General features: G+C 46.0%; 1 protein-coding gene across 4 annotated transcripts in view; it reads right to left on the bottom strand.

The window, feature by feature from the left end:
- The window catches only part of LOC134358107 (palmitoyltransferase ZDHHC3), a 117,971-nt gene that overhangs the window by 39,639 nt on the left and 64,648 nt on the right, over nucleotides 1-13,684 (bottom strand). For all 4 annotated transcript variants that reach the window (XM_063070101.1, XM_063070100.1, XM_063070103.1 and 1 more), the window contains 2 exons: nucleotides 12,428-12,524; nucleotides 4,478-4,559 (listed from right to left, as the gene is read on the bottom strand). In XM_063070101.1, the coding sequence (XP_062926171.1) occupies nucleotides 4,478-4,559; nucleotides 12,428-12,524 (179 nt within the window). The remainder of the gene's footprint in view (nucleotides 1-4,477; nucleotides 4,560-12,427; nucleotides 12,525-13,684) is intronic.

Raw genomic sequence — 13,684 nt, forward strand, 5'->3', positions numbered from 1 at the left:
AGGGAATGGTTCCACTTGAGAACAATTACTTCCAACAACACAAATGACAGTCTGAGATCACCTTGCGTTTTTCTGCTGAACAAAAGAACAGACCAGCTGTAATTCTGGGTGTCCAATGAGACAGGTATACAAAATTTTAATTATAAAATGCTGGAAGTAATCAGTAGCTTAGAAAGAGTCTGTGGAAGAAAGGGGTACCAGTACCCATAACAATGATAATGCCAGAGTCTAGACGCACCTCGCACACATCCCGGATCAGTGCTGCTGCTGTGGGCCCAAACTCATCTTGTATCCTTGGCCCTGCTGCCAGGCACCATTGCTCCCAGGCTGTCCAGCTCTCGGATGATCAGAACTAAATACACATCTCCCAAGAATTGTTTGTAACCTGAAGCAAAAGATGCCTGCAAAGGGGGATTTTCCTATTGGGAAATATGGACTTGCGAGCCTATTTTGGGCTAATAATGATAATTGTTTAAAAGATTATACTGCGAAGGGCTCAATGTAGCAACCTTTCAACTGGGGACAAGAATTTTTGTCCACAACTGGAAAGCAGATGGCAAATCCATCCCACCAGTCTCCCAAACACTTGTTTGTAGGGTTTGTATAGAGTTGGGCATTTCTAAACCAGGGAGGGCCTGTACAGTACTTCAGTTGTATCCAGCAACACACATAAAAGTTGCTGGTGAACGCAGCAGGCCAGGCAGCATCTCTAGGAAGGGGTGCAGTCAACGTTTCGGGCCAAGACCCTTCGTTAGGACTAACTAAAAGAAGAGCTAGTAAGAGATTTGAAACGGGGAGGGGAAAATCTGAAATGATAGGAGAAGACAGGAGGGGGAGGGATGGAGCCAAGAGCTGGACAGGTGATTGGCAAAAGGGATATGAGAGGATCATCAGGCAGGAGGCCTACGGAGAAAGAAAAGGGGGAGGGGGGGAAGCCCAGAGGATGGACAAGGGGTATAGTCAAAGGGACAGAGGGAGAAAAAGAATGTGTGTATATAAATAATGGATGGGGTACGAAGGGGAGGTGGGGCATTAGCGGAAGTTTGAGAAGTCAATCTTCATGCCATCAGGTTGGAGGCTACCCAGACGGAATATAAGGTGTTGTTCCTCCAACCTGAGTGTGGCTTCATCTTTACAGTAGAGGAGGCTGTGGATAGACATATCAGAATGGGAATGGGATGTGGAATTAAAATGTGTGGCCACTGGGAGATCCTGCTTTCTCTGGCAGACAGAGCATAGGTGTTCAGCGAAACAATCTCCCAGTCTGCGTCGGGTCTCGCCAATGTATAGAAGGCCACATCGGGAGCACCGGACGCAGTATATCATCCCAGCTGACTCACAGGTGAAGTGTCGCCTCACCTGGAAGGACTGTCTGAGGCCCTGAATGGTGGTGAGTGAGGAAGTGTAAGGGCATGTGTAGCACTTGTTCCGCTTACAAGGATGAGTGCCAGGAGGGAGATCAGTGGGGAGGGATGGGGGGAACAAATGGACAAGGGAGTTGTGTAGGGAGCGATCGCTGCGGAAAGCAGAGAGGTGGGGAGGGAAAGATGTGCTTAGTGGTAGGATCCTGTTGGAGGTGGCAGAAGTTACGGAGAATTATATGTTGGACCCGGAGGCTGGTGGGGTGGTAGGTGAGGACAAGGGGAACCCTATTCCTAGTGGGGTGACGGGAGGATGGAGTGAGAGCAGATGTGCATGAAGTGGGAGAGATGTGTTTGACAGCAGAGTTGATGGTGGAGGAAGGGAAGCCCCTTTCTTTAAAAAAGGACATCTCCCTCATCCTGGAATGAAAAGCCTCATCCTGAGAGCAAATGTGGTGGAGATGGAGGAATTGTGAGAAAGGGATAGCATTTTTGCAAGAGACAAGGTGAGAAGAGGAATAGTCCAGATAGCTATGAGAGTCAGTAGGCTTATAGTAGACAACAGTAGATAAGCTGTCTCCAGAGATAGAGACAGAAAGATCTAGAAAGTGGGGGGAGGTGTCGGAAATGGACCAGGTAAACTTGAGGGCAGGGTGAAAGTTGGAGGCAAAGTTAATAAAGTCAACGAGCTCAGCATGCGTGCAGGAAGCAGCCCCAATGCAGTCATCGATGTAGCAAAGGAAAAGTGGGGGACAGATACCAGAATAGGCATGGAACATAGATTGTTCCACAAAGCCAACAAAAAGGCAGGCATAGCTAGGACCCATACGGGTGCCCATAGCTACACCTTTAGTTTGGAGCAAGTGGGAGGAGCCAAAGGAGAAATTATTAAGAGTAAGGACTAATTCCGCTAGACGGAGCAGAGTGGTGGTAGAGGGGAACTGATTAGGTCTGGAATCCAAAAAGAAGCGTAGAGCTTTGAGACCTTCCTGATGGGGGATGGAAGTATATAAGGACTGGACATCCATGGTGAAAATAAAGCGGTGGGGGCCAGGGAACTTAAAATCATCGAAAAGTTTAAGAGCGTGAGAAGTGTCACAAACATAGGCAGGAAGGGATTGAACAAGGGGGGGATAAAACCGTGTCGAGGTATGCAGAAACAAGTTCGGTGGGGCAGGAGCAAGCTGAGACAATAGGTCAGCCAGGACAGGCAGGTTTGTGGATCTTGGGTAGGAGGTAGAAACGGGAAGTGCGGGGTGTGGGAACTATAACGTTGGTAGCAGTGGATGGGAGATCCCCTGAGCGGATAAAGTCGGTGATGGTGTGGGAGACAATGGCCTGGTGCTCCTTAGTGGGGTCACGATTGAGGGGTAAATAAGAGGAGGTATCCGCGAGTTGTCGCTGTGCCTTGGCAAGGTAGAGGTCAATACGCCAGACTACAACAGCACCCCCCTTATCGGCGGGTTTAATAATAAGGTTAGGATTAGTGCGGAGGGAGTGGAGAGCAGAGCATTCCGAAGGAGTGAGGTTGGAATGGGAACAAGGTGCGATGAAGTTGAGATGGTTGATGTCCCATCAGCAGTCAGCAATAAAGAGATCCAGAGCAGGCAGAAGACCAGAGCGGGGTGTCCATGAAGAAGAGGAGGGTTGAAGACGGGAGAAGGGGTCATCGGTGGGGGTGGAAGAGTCCTTGCCGAAGAAGTAGGCTCGGAGATGGAGACAGCGGAAGAAGAGTTCCGCATCATGGCGAACATGGAACTCGCTGAGGTGTGGGCGAAGGGGAACAAAGGTGAGGCCCTTACTGAGGACAGGGCGCTCTGCCTCCGACAGTTGAAGGTCAGACAGGATGGTAAAGACCCGGCACGGATGAGAGCTGGGATCAGAGGGGGGAGGGGGGAGGCTGGGGGTGTCAGTGGAGAGGGGATGGTTGGGGTGAGAACAAGATGGAGCCTCTGAGAGCCCAGGAGTAGCTGATGGAATGTGAGGGAGACGGAGTTGCAGAGTGGTGGTGGGGGAAGGGGAGACGGGAGTCACAACAGCAGCACATGAAGACCCGGCCTGGAGTTCAAGGCTGGAGTCTTGGCAGCTAGGATCAGAGGGGGGAGAGGGGAGGCTGGTGGTGTCAGTGGAGAGGGGAGGGTTGGGGTGAGAGGAAGATGGAGCCTCTGAGAGCCCAGGAGTTGACGGTGGGATCTGAGGGAGACGGAGTTGCAGAGTGGTGGTGGGGTAAGGGGAGACGGGAGTCACAATAGCAGCACGTGAAGACCCGGCCTGGAGTTCAAGGCTGGAGTCGCAGTTGGTGGTTGTGCAATCGCTTTGAAGGTGTCCGTGGTTGTTGCTGGAGTCCGGGTTTTGAATATGCCCTGGGGTGCTGGAGCCAGCGAGATCAATGGCAGGGGTCGCAATCAATTTATTTATTTATATACACACATATTCTTTTTCTCTCTCTCCTTTTTCTCCCTCTGTCCCTCTCACTATACCCTTTGCCCATCCTCTGAGCTTCCCCCCCTCCTCCTTTTCTTTCTCCCTGGGCCTCCTGTCCCATGATCCTCTCATATCCCTTTTGCCAATCACCTGTCCAGCTCTTGGCTCCATCCCTCCCCCTCCTGTCTTCTCCTATCATTGTGGATCTCCCTCTTCCCCTCCCACTTTCAAATCTCTTACTAGCTCTTCCTTCAGTTAGTCCTGACGAAGGGTCTCGGCCCGAAACGTCGACTGTACCTCTTCCTGGAGATGCTGCCTGGCCTGCTGCGTTCTCCAGCAATTTTTATGTGTGTTGCTTGAATTTCCAGCATCTGCAGATTTCCTCGTAGTTGTATCCAGCCTTGGTTTTATAAAGATCATATTCGATAATAAATATCTCACTGATGTATATACATGTCAACCCAATCTCCTTTATAACCTTTCCTAATGCCCGGGAATAAAACTCCCATTCTTAACACCCTCACCTGACAGCCATGCACACACTACAGTGAGACACGCAGCATGGCCACAAGGCACAAAGCATTGAGCCCCCCTAGTACGACTAATTGTAACACCTTACTGCACAAGGTGCACCTTTAACTAGAAAATATATTTAAAAATAACTGAATTAGGGAATGTGCATGAATACTTACTCAGCCATTCCTCTTCAAAACAATACAGAAAGTGGAAGCAAACCATGATAAGAGCATGTAGTGATATCAGAGCAATATACATCTGAAATACAAACAAGACAACCTCATCAGTTAGTTAAATGTCTACAAAAAACTGGAAAATAAATGTTGGGGCAGTGCCAAGTTTAAGCTATCACTGATAACAGGGTATAGCCAAAATCCAGTATCACAATAATATAATAAATTACATTAGAAGGAACAGAGAAGCTAACCTCACATCTGTCCCACAATCTGTTTGACCCCCGACCATCAGGCAAGAAGTACCCGTTACACAAAGAGAAAGACCAGAGAACAGCAGCTTCCTCCAGGCTGAGAGATCACTGAACATCCTGCCACTGCCCAGGTCTCATCATGTATGAAGCACCAGTAGCATTATACTGTTTCGTTTTAAACTTAAGTCATTACTGCATCTTATGCTAAATGTCAATCTTCCCGAATATATTTTGTATTTTGTTAATTTATTTATGGCAATATTATTTCATGTGTTGTGTGTGTTATATGTACTGTGTTGTACACATTGGTCCAGAGGGAAGTTGCTCCGTGTGGCTATATACACGAGTATGGCTGAATGACAAACTTGAACTTTAAATAACAATACAGTAGGTCCTCTTGGGAACCAGGAGGGTAATCTACATGTAATAGCAGAGGATATCAGTGATGTGTGATCATAATGCCATTCGTTTCAAAGCAAATGTGGAAAAGGATGGGTCTGGTCTGTGGGTCGAGATTCTGAATTGGAGAAAGGCCAATTTTGATGGTTTCAGAAATGATTTGGCAAGTGTGGATTGGGACAGGCTGTTTCCTGGCAAAGGTGCATTTGGCAAGCGGGAGAACTTCAAAAGTGAAATTTTTGAGAATGCAAAGCTTACATCTGCCTGTCAGAATAAAAGGTAAAAATAAGAGTTTTAGGGAACCTTGGTTTTCAAGAGATATTGAGGCCCTGGTTAAGGAAAAAGAAAGGAGATGCAAAGCAGGTATAGGCAGGTAGGAACGAAGGAGGAAACCTGGAGGGCTACAAGAAGGCATGAGGTTGCCCTAGCAGACACAATGAAGGAGAATACCAAGGGATTTCTACAGGTATGTTAAAAGCAAAAGGATTGCAAGGGACAAAATTAGTCCTCTGTAAGAACAGAATGGCAATCTGCATGTAGAACCTAAAGAGATGGGGGAGATCTTAAAGGTATTTATTTGCATCTGTGTTTATTTGGGAGACAGACTACAATCTATAGAAGTAGGGCAAAGCAACAGTGAGGATTACAGAGGAGGAGCTGTTTGCTATCTTGAGGCAAAATAGATTGGATAAATCCCTAGACTCTTCCAATGGTGTTTTCAGACCCTGTGGGAAGCAAGTGCAGAAATTTCAAGGGCCCTAGCAGAGATATTTAACTCATCCTTAGTGACAGGTGAGGTACTAGAGGACTGGAGGATAGCTAATGCTCTCCTGCTGTTTAAGAAAGGCTCTTTAATAAAAAATAAAACAGGAAATTAAAGGCTGGAAATCCTGATATCAATAGTGGAAAAGTTATTGGAAGGTATTCTAAGGGACCAGATATATGACAATTTGGACAGACGTGCACTGATTAGGGATAGTCAGCATGGCTATGTACATGGAAGGACATGTCTAAGCAATCTTAGGGTTTTTTGAGGAAGTGACCAGGAAAGTAGAAGCAAAGCAGATAATGTTGTCTAATTAGATTTTAGCAAGACATTTTTGACAAGATGAGGTAGTAAATTGGATAAGACATTGACTTTGGTGGTAGATAATTGCCTCTCTGACTGAAGGCCGAACTAGTAAGACTGCTGCAGCGATCGGTGCTGGGTCCATTGTTGTTTGTTATCTATGTTAATGGTCTGAATGATAATGTGGTAAACTGGGTCAGCAAATTTGCAAATGACTCCAAAACTGGGGATGTAGTGGACAGCGAGGAAGACCATCAGAGCTTACAGTGGGATCTGGACTAGCTGTAAAAATAAGCCGAAAATTGGCGGATGTAAGTTAACGCAAACAAGCGTGAGGTATTGCATTTAGTCAGTGTGCCAGTAGGGTTGGTGGTCAGTACCATCTGATGGGAATAATGCTCATAGTGATTTTTGGCAAGGTATGTATCTCTAGAGTTAGAAAATATGTGATAGCATTGCACCAGTGGTGGCTTTATGGTAGCCACATTTCTGGAACAATGGGCCTCAATCTTGTCACAAAATGCTAAAGACATGTGTGTCTTCTGAGCAGATCACTACAGATTGGTATCCCTCTCCTGTGGCATGGGCAGCATGGAGAAGTAGGCGGCCATCTGCTTCTTCTTGTTCACAGTGAAGAGCTGACACCTCCTCACTGTCTTGAGGTGTGATTCTGTAACACTTGTCATTCACAGTTGCATACAGAATCTTCTCCTGTAGCTTTGCTCTGTACTCCACCTTCCTCCATTCATGGACTATGAAGCTAATGAGACTATTTTTGTTACTGACTTTGGTCAGGAAGCTCCTCCACTGTCTCACCATCTGTGTGCCTGTGATACCTTGCAACTCATGACCTGTCCCTTCACCCCATAGAGATCTTTCACTATTCTTGATAGAGTTCTCCTTGTATGTGTCGAACACAACATCTATTCTGCTACTCTGACTGCCTTCCCTCAGAGCCGTACCCAGAATTGTTGTAGCAACATCTCTGAAAGTAACTTGATCACCTTTCACTCTTTGAACCAAGTTCATTCCATCAACCACTGTAGCAGAGTTTCCTGGGAGTTGCTCTTCTATTGCGACATTTTCCTGCAAGGTTGTAGCTAAAGTAGCTTTATTTGTCTTTCTCAGCAATCCTTCAGGTGTGGACAGGGCCCAGAGCAATGGACCAAGGGGATGAGAAATGATATCCTCCATACGTAGACTGCACCCTTGTGCCATCACTATGATGTGCCCAAACAAAGACCTGTCTGCTACAAGATGATCGCCCTCCCATTTGATTTCACTTCTCTCTTCTTACACATATTACTGAATGTTTTCAGCTTGTTGGTTTTCATTGGGTCATGGAATTTCTTTGCTGGTGGGTCTTCCTCTAGTCTCTCATCCTTGAAGGTTGCATAGCATTGCTCACCAATCTCATCTGCCTTCATCAGGTCTGAGGCAATGCCCTTGGGGGCTGCCTTTGCCGTAGAGATGCTAATGAGGTCCTGCTTCTCTGCAAATGGGTTGACCCATTCATGTATGAGGCTAACCACTGCTGAAACTGCTTCCTCATTTTTCTGGATTCTTGGCCGCTGTAGCTCCGCATGACAAAGCTCTGATTTGTTGCCTTGTACCATTTCCCTTAACTGTCCCAGGAATGCACTGCGGTGCCCAGCTGTTATGTAGTAACGCTTGATAGCTCCAGCATTCGGGCTGAACTGTGATGTGCCTCCAGGAGTCTGTGTGTCTTTGTTGACTGTGGCTTCAATAGCCTGGTCCACAGGGATCTGTCCAAAGGGGTTGTTACTTGACAGCTGCACTGAGAATTGGCCTGTCTTGAAGGCCTCATACACAGAAGGATTCTTCTCTGGGAGGTTCATCATCTGAGCAAAGTAAGGGGACAGGTACCTGGCATAATTCATCTTATAGGCAAAGCACCATGGGATCACAGCAAGCTACCACCACTGCAACGCTATCACATATTTTCTAGCACTAGGGGTGTACACCTTGCCGAAAATCACTATAAGAATTATTCCCCCCAGATGGTACCGGTGGCCCAAATTTGAGGTCCTGGCTCACGGACTAACTTCGGTAGGCCCAACCAGAGTAGGTCAGAGTAGGCCCAACCAGAGGAGTGTGGAAGAACAAAGGGATCTGGGATCACAGGTCCATGATTCATTAAAAGTGGCGGCACGGGTAGAAAGGGTGGTAAAGAAAGCTTTTGGCACGTTGGTCTTCATAAACCAAAATATTGAGTATAGGAGATGGGATGTTCTGTTGAAGTTATACAAAATGAGATCTAATTTGGAGTATTGTGAGTAGTTTTGGTCATCTACCTACAGGAAAAATATAAATAAGGTTGAAAGAGTACGGAGAAAACTTACAAGGATGTTGCTGGGACTGGAAGATCTGAGTCATATGGAAAGATTGAATAGGTTAGGACCCTAGTCCTTGTAAAATAGAAGACTGAGGGGAGATTTGATAGAGGTATACAGAATTGAGGGGATATATAGGGTAACTGCAAGCAGGCTTTTTCCACTGAAATTGGAGGGGGGGGCTACAACTAGAGGCTACGGGTTAAGAGTGGAAGATGAAAAGTTTAAGGGGTACATGAAGGGAAACTTCTTCACTCACAGTTGTGAGTGTGTGGAATGAGCTGCCAGTGCAAATGGTGCACATGAGGCCAAGTTCAATGTTTAAGAGAAGTTTGTAAAGGTATATGGAGGGCTATGGTCTGTGTGCAAGTTAATGGGAGTAGGCTGTTTAAATGGTTCAGCACGGACTAAATGGCCATAAGGGCCAGCTTCTGTGCAGTCCTGAATGAATTCTTCTCATAGGTATTTACAAGGGAGAAGGATAAGGAAGCTGGCAATTTAAGGAAGGGGTACACTGGCAATCTGGAGCATGCCCAGATCAGTTTCCCAATGAACGGTCCTCGCCCAAAAATTCAACTGATTATTCCTTTCCATAGATGCTGCCTGACCTGCTAAGTTTCTCCAGCATTTTCTATGTGTTACTCTGTATCATAAAGTGTTACAAAATTAAAAAGCTCTAAATTTTAGTATGCTAAGAAGTTGAGGCTTGACAGATATTTTTGTATTTCCACCAGTTACAGATGAGGTTCCAGAGACTAGACAACAACTAATCTTGGCACCTCAATCAAAAAGAGCAGCAGATATAAGCTGATTAACTATGCATCTCAAAGCTTACAGCAGTAGTGAGGGACAGGACTCGTGTTTAAATGGAAACACGGGATGGTTAAGAAGGGTCAACGTGGTTTTGTGCATGGAGATCACATTCCAATTCTGACTGAAATTTACACAGATCAGCATAGATATTATAGCAACATACGTCAAAGTTGCTGGTGAACGCAGCAGGCCAAGCAGCATCTATAGGAAGAGGTGCAGTCGACATTTCAGGCCGAGACCCTTCGTCAGGACTAACTGAAGGAAGAGTGAGTAAGGGATTTGAAAGCTGGAGGGGGAGGGGGAGATCCAAAATGATAGGAGAAGACAGGAGGGGGAGGAATAGAGCCGAGAGCTGGACAGGTGATAGGCAAAAGGGGATACGAGAGGATCATGGGACAGGAGGTCCGGGAAGAAAGACAAGGAGGGGGGTGACCCAGAGGATGGGCAAGAGGTATATTCAGAGGGACAGAGGGAGAAAAAGGAGAGTGAGAGAAAGAATGTGTGCATAAAAATGAGTAACAGATGGGGTACGAGGGGGAGGTGGGGCCTTAGCGGAAGTTAGAGAAGTCGATGTTCATGCCATCAGGTTGGAGGCTACCCAGACGGAATATAAGGTGTTGTTCCTCCAACCTGAGTGTGGCTTCATCTTTATAGTAGAGGAGGCCGTGGATAGACATATCAGAATGGGAATGGGATGTGGAATTAAAATGTGTGGCCACTGGGAGATCCTGCTTTCTCTGGCGGACAGAGCGTAGATGTTCACCAGCAACTTTGATGTATGTTGCTTGAATTTCCAGCATCTGCAGAATTCCTGTTGTTAGCATAGATATTATGTTGTTTCTGCAATCCATGTAGTTGAGGGAAGGGCAGGGCTGGCAGTTTATTGCTCCAGGGTACAGCAGTCACCAGAGGAAGTTGTGGAGGCAAGTACAATTACAATGTCTAAAAAAAATTTTGGACAGGAAATATTTAAAGTGGGCCAAATGCAGGCAAATGAATTGAATTGACAATTTCTTGCATCCTTCATATACATGAGTAAAAATCTTTACATTACATCTCCATCTAAATGTGCAATTTATAGTAATTTATAATAAATAGTATGCACAACAGGGCAGTCAATATAACATAGAAATACAATTGTATTAGCATGAATTAATCAGTCTGATGGCCTGGTGGAAGAAGCTGTCACGGAGCCTGTTGGTCCTGGCTTTTATGCTATGGTACTGTTTCCCCAGATGGTAGCAGCTGGAATAGATTGTGGCTGGGGTGACTCGGGTCCCCAATGATCCTTCGGGCCCTTTTTACGCACGCCTCTGTAAATGTCCTGAATAGTGGGAAGTTCACATCTACAGATGCGCTGGGCTGTCTGCACCACTCTCTGCAGAATCCTGCATTTGAGGGAAGTATATTTCCCATTCCAGGCAGTGATGCAGCAAGTCAATTATGCTCCTGTAGAAAGTTCTTAGGACTTGGGGGCTTATACCAAACTTCCTCAACCATCTGAGGTGAAAGAGGTGCTGTTGTGCCTTTTTCACCACACAGCTGGTATGCACAGACCACGTGAGATCCTCAGTGATGTGTATGCCAAGGAACTTAAAGCTGTTTACCCTGTCAACCCCAAATCCATTGATGTCAATGCAGATGTAGCCCTTGGCCAAAGCATTTGCTTATCATTGACATCAGTGCTTCAGAACGCCAGTCATTCAGACATGTTACCTTGGTCTTTTTAGGTACAGTAACAATGGTGAATGCTTTGAAGCAGGAGGACATTCGAGAATGGGAGGGGGACAGATTAAAAATGTCTGTAAACACACCTGCCAGTTGTACCGCGCACACTGAGTACCCGCCCTGGGACGCCATCCGGTCCTGCAGCCTTGTGACTGTCCACTCGTTGGAAACACCTGCATACTTCAGCCTCAGAGATGACCAAGGTGCAGGTCACAGTGACTCTCCTCAGGGACTCAGTGTTGGCAACATCGAATCAAACGTAAAAAAAGATTTAGCTCATCTGGGAGAGAGACAGCGATGTTGGAAACTCCACTGTGTTTAGCTTTGAAGTCTGCGATGGTGTGCAGACCTTGCCATAAGCTGCGTGTGTTGTCAGTGTGGATCTTGTCCCCGTATTGCTGTTTCGCTGCCTTGATAACTTTGCGCAGATCGTAGCTCAACTGGCATTAGGTGAAGTACGTAACTTGGGCAGCATGGGATGAGTTGACCTGAAAGATGGGGTTGTGAAAGTAGTACACGGTGTGCCTGTTTTCATAGGTCAGGCCACAGAATATAAAATTTAGGACATTCTGCATGTTTACACAGCACTGTTAACGTCACATTTCAAGTATTGTGTGCAGTTCCGTATACACCGTATGAAAATGAGGTGGTATTGGAGAGGGTGCAAAGGAGATGCACTAGAATGTGGCTTGGATTGGAAGACTTTGGTTATGGAGAGAAATCGGATAAGCTGGGCTCGTTTTCCTGTGAGTGAAGGAAACTGAGGGGTGACTCAATGGAAATATATAAAATTATGATAGACATATATAGGGTAGAGATAGAATATGTTTCCCCTGTTAGGAGCATAAAAATACAGGGCATGGGTTTGAGGTGTAAGGAAGGAGTTTTGAAGTGGATTTGAAAGGAAAGTTTTTTTAAAAGGAGAAACATTAGTTGACACCCAGAACTCTTGACAAATGTTGGTGGAATCAGTTACAATTACTACATTTAGACAGGCATTTGAATAGGCAAAGCATAGGAGGATACTGTCATAATGCAAGCAAGTGGGATATGTGTAGATGAGCAAAAAGGTTGGCATGGATGTGATGGGCTCAAGAGTTTGTTTTGTGCTATACGACTCTTGACTGTGAGGAGGTTGTCTCATTATGCAATCAGTCATGGAATGTGGTGGGCATGCCATCAAAACCAAGGCGGCCTCATGATGCAACAGCAAATATTTACAGAATTAGTATAGCTCAAGGCCAAGGAGATAATCTCGCAGACTACATCCCCTCAGTAAAGTCTGCCTTAAGGATCTGAAATATATGTAACACATTCACATATCACCAGTACTTACTGTAAACAATACAAAGTACTTCTGGTTATTTTCTCCCACACAGTTGTTAACCCATGGACAATGATGATCCATCTTTCGAATACATCTTTTACATACACTGCAAGGCAAGTTTGAACATTTGAAGAAAGAGCAACAAGAGTCACTTAATCAAAATGGTTTATGATGCCTCCTCCATTACCAACACCCTAGCATTCCTGAATTGGAAAATTACTGATATTTTTAATTTTAAAGCACCAGTATATATTCACAGTAAACACAGTCTTCCTTTTCTCTTTGCCGGCAAATAGATCCACATTCAATATCTCTTCACTACAATATAGGGTGGTAAAACAGAGGCTTCAGCCCACTAAGGTCCATGCTGATCAGCACCCATTTACATGTACCCCATTTTATAATGGCTTTCCCTCCACTCCCCATGCTTCTCTTACTCAAGTACACACAAGAGGTAATTTATAGTCCTGAATTAAGCTAGCAATTCATCTTTCTTTCAAGGTCTAGAGAGTACCCCTGTGGCTGTACCCCTTGACAATAAGTACTCCTGTTTGAGTACTGTTGGGGTGGGGGGGGGCGAACAGCCTATCTGGGGGAAGCCTCTGGCACAGAGTCTGGCCCTGTGGCTCAGAAGGGGAGGGAAAGGAAGAGGAAGGCAGCAGTGATGGGGGACTCTATAGTTAGGGGGGTCAGACAGGCAATTCTGTGGGAGCAGGAAAGAAACACGGATGGTAGTTTGCCTCCCAGGTGCCAGGGTCCGGGATGTTTCTGATCGTGCCCAAGATATCCTGCAGTAGGGGGGAGAACAGCCAGAAGTCGTGGTACATATTGGTACCAGTGACATCGGTAGGAAAAGGGAAGAGGTCCTGAAAACAGACTACAGGGAGATAGGAAGGAATTTGAGAAGCAGGACCACAAAGGTAGTAATCTCGGGATTACTGCCTGTGCCACGTGACAGTGAGTATAGGAATAGAGTGAGGTGGAGGACAAATCTGTGGTTGAGGGATTGGAGCAGGGGGCAGAGATTCAGATTTCTGGATCATTGGGATCTCTTTTGGGGCAGGTGTGACCTGTACAAAAAGGATGGGTTGCACTTGAATCCAAGGGGGACCAATATCCTGGTGGGGAGGTTTGCTAAGGCTATTTGGGAGTGTTTAAACTAGAATTGCTGGGAGGTGGGAACCGAATTGAAGAGACTGGGGAAGAGGAGGTTGGCTCACAAATAGAGAAAGCTTGGAGACTGTGTGAGAGGGAGGATAGGCAGGT

This window comes from Mobula hypostoma, chromosome 17, assembly GCF_963921235.1.
Source record: "Mobula hypostoma chromosome 17, sMobHyp1.1, whole genome shotgun sequence".
In the NCBI taxonomy this organism is placed as follows: domain Eukaryota; kingdom Metazoa; phylum Chordata; class Chondrichthyes; order Myliobatiformes; family Myliobatidae; genus Mobula; species Mobula hypostoma.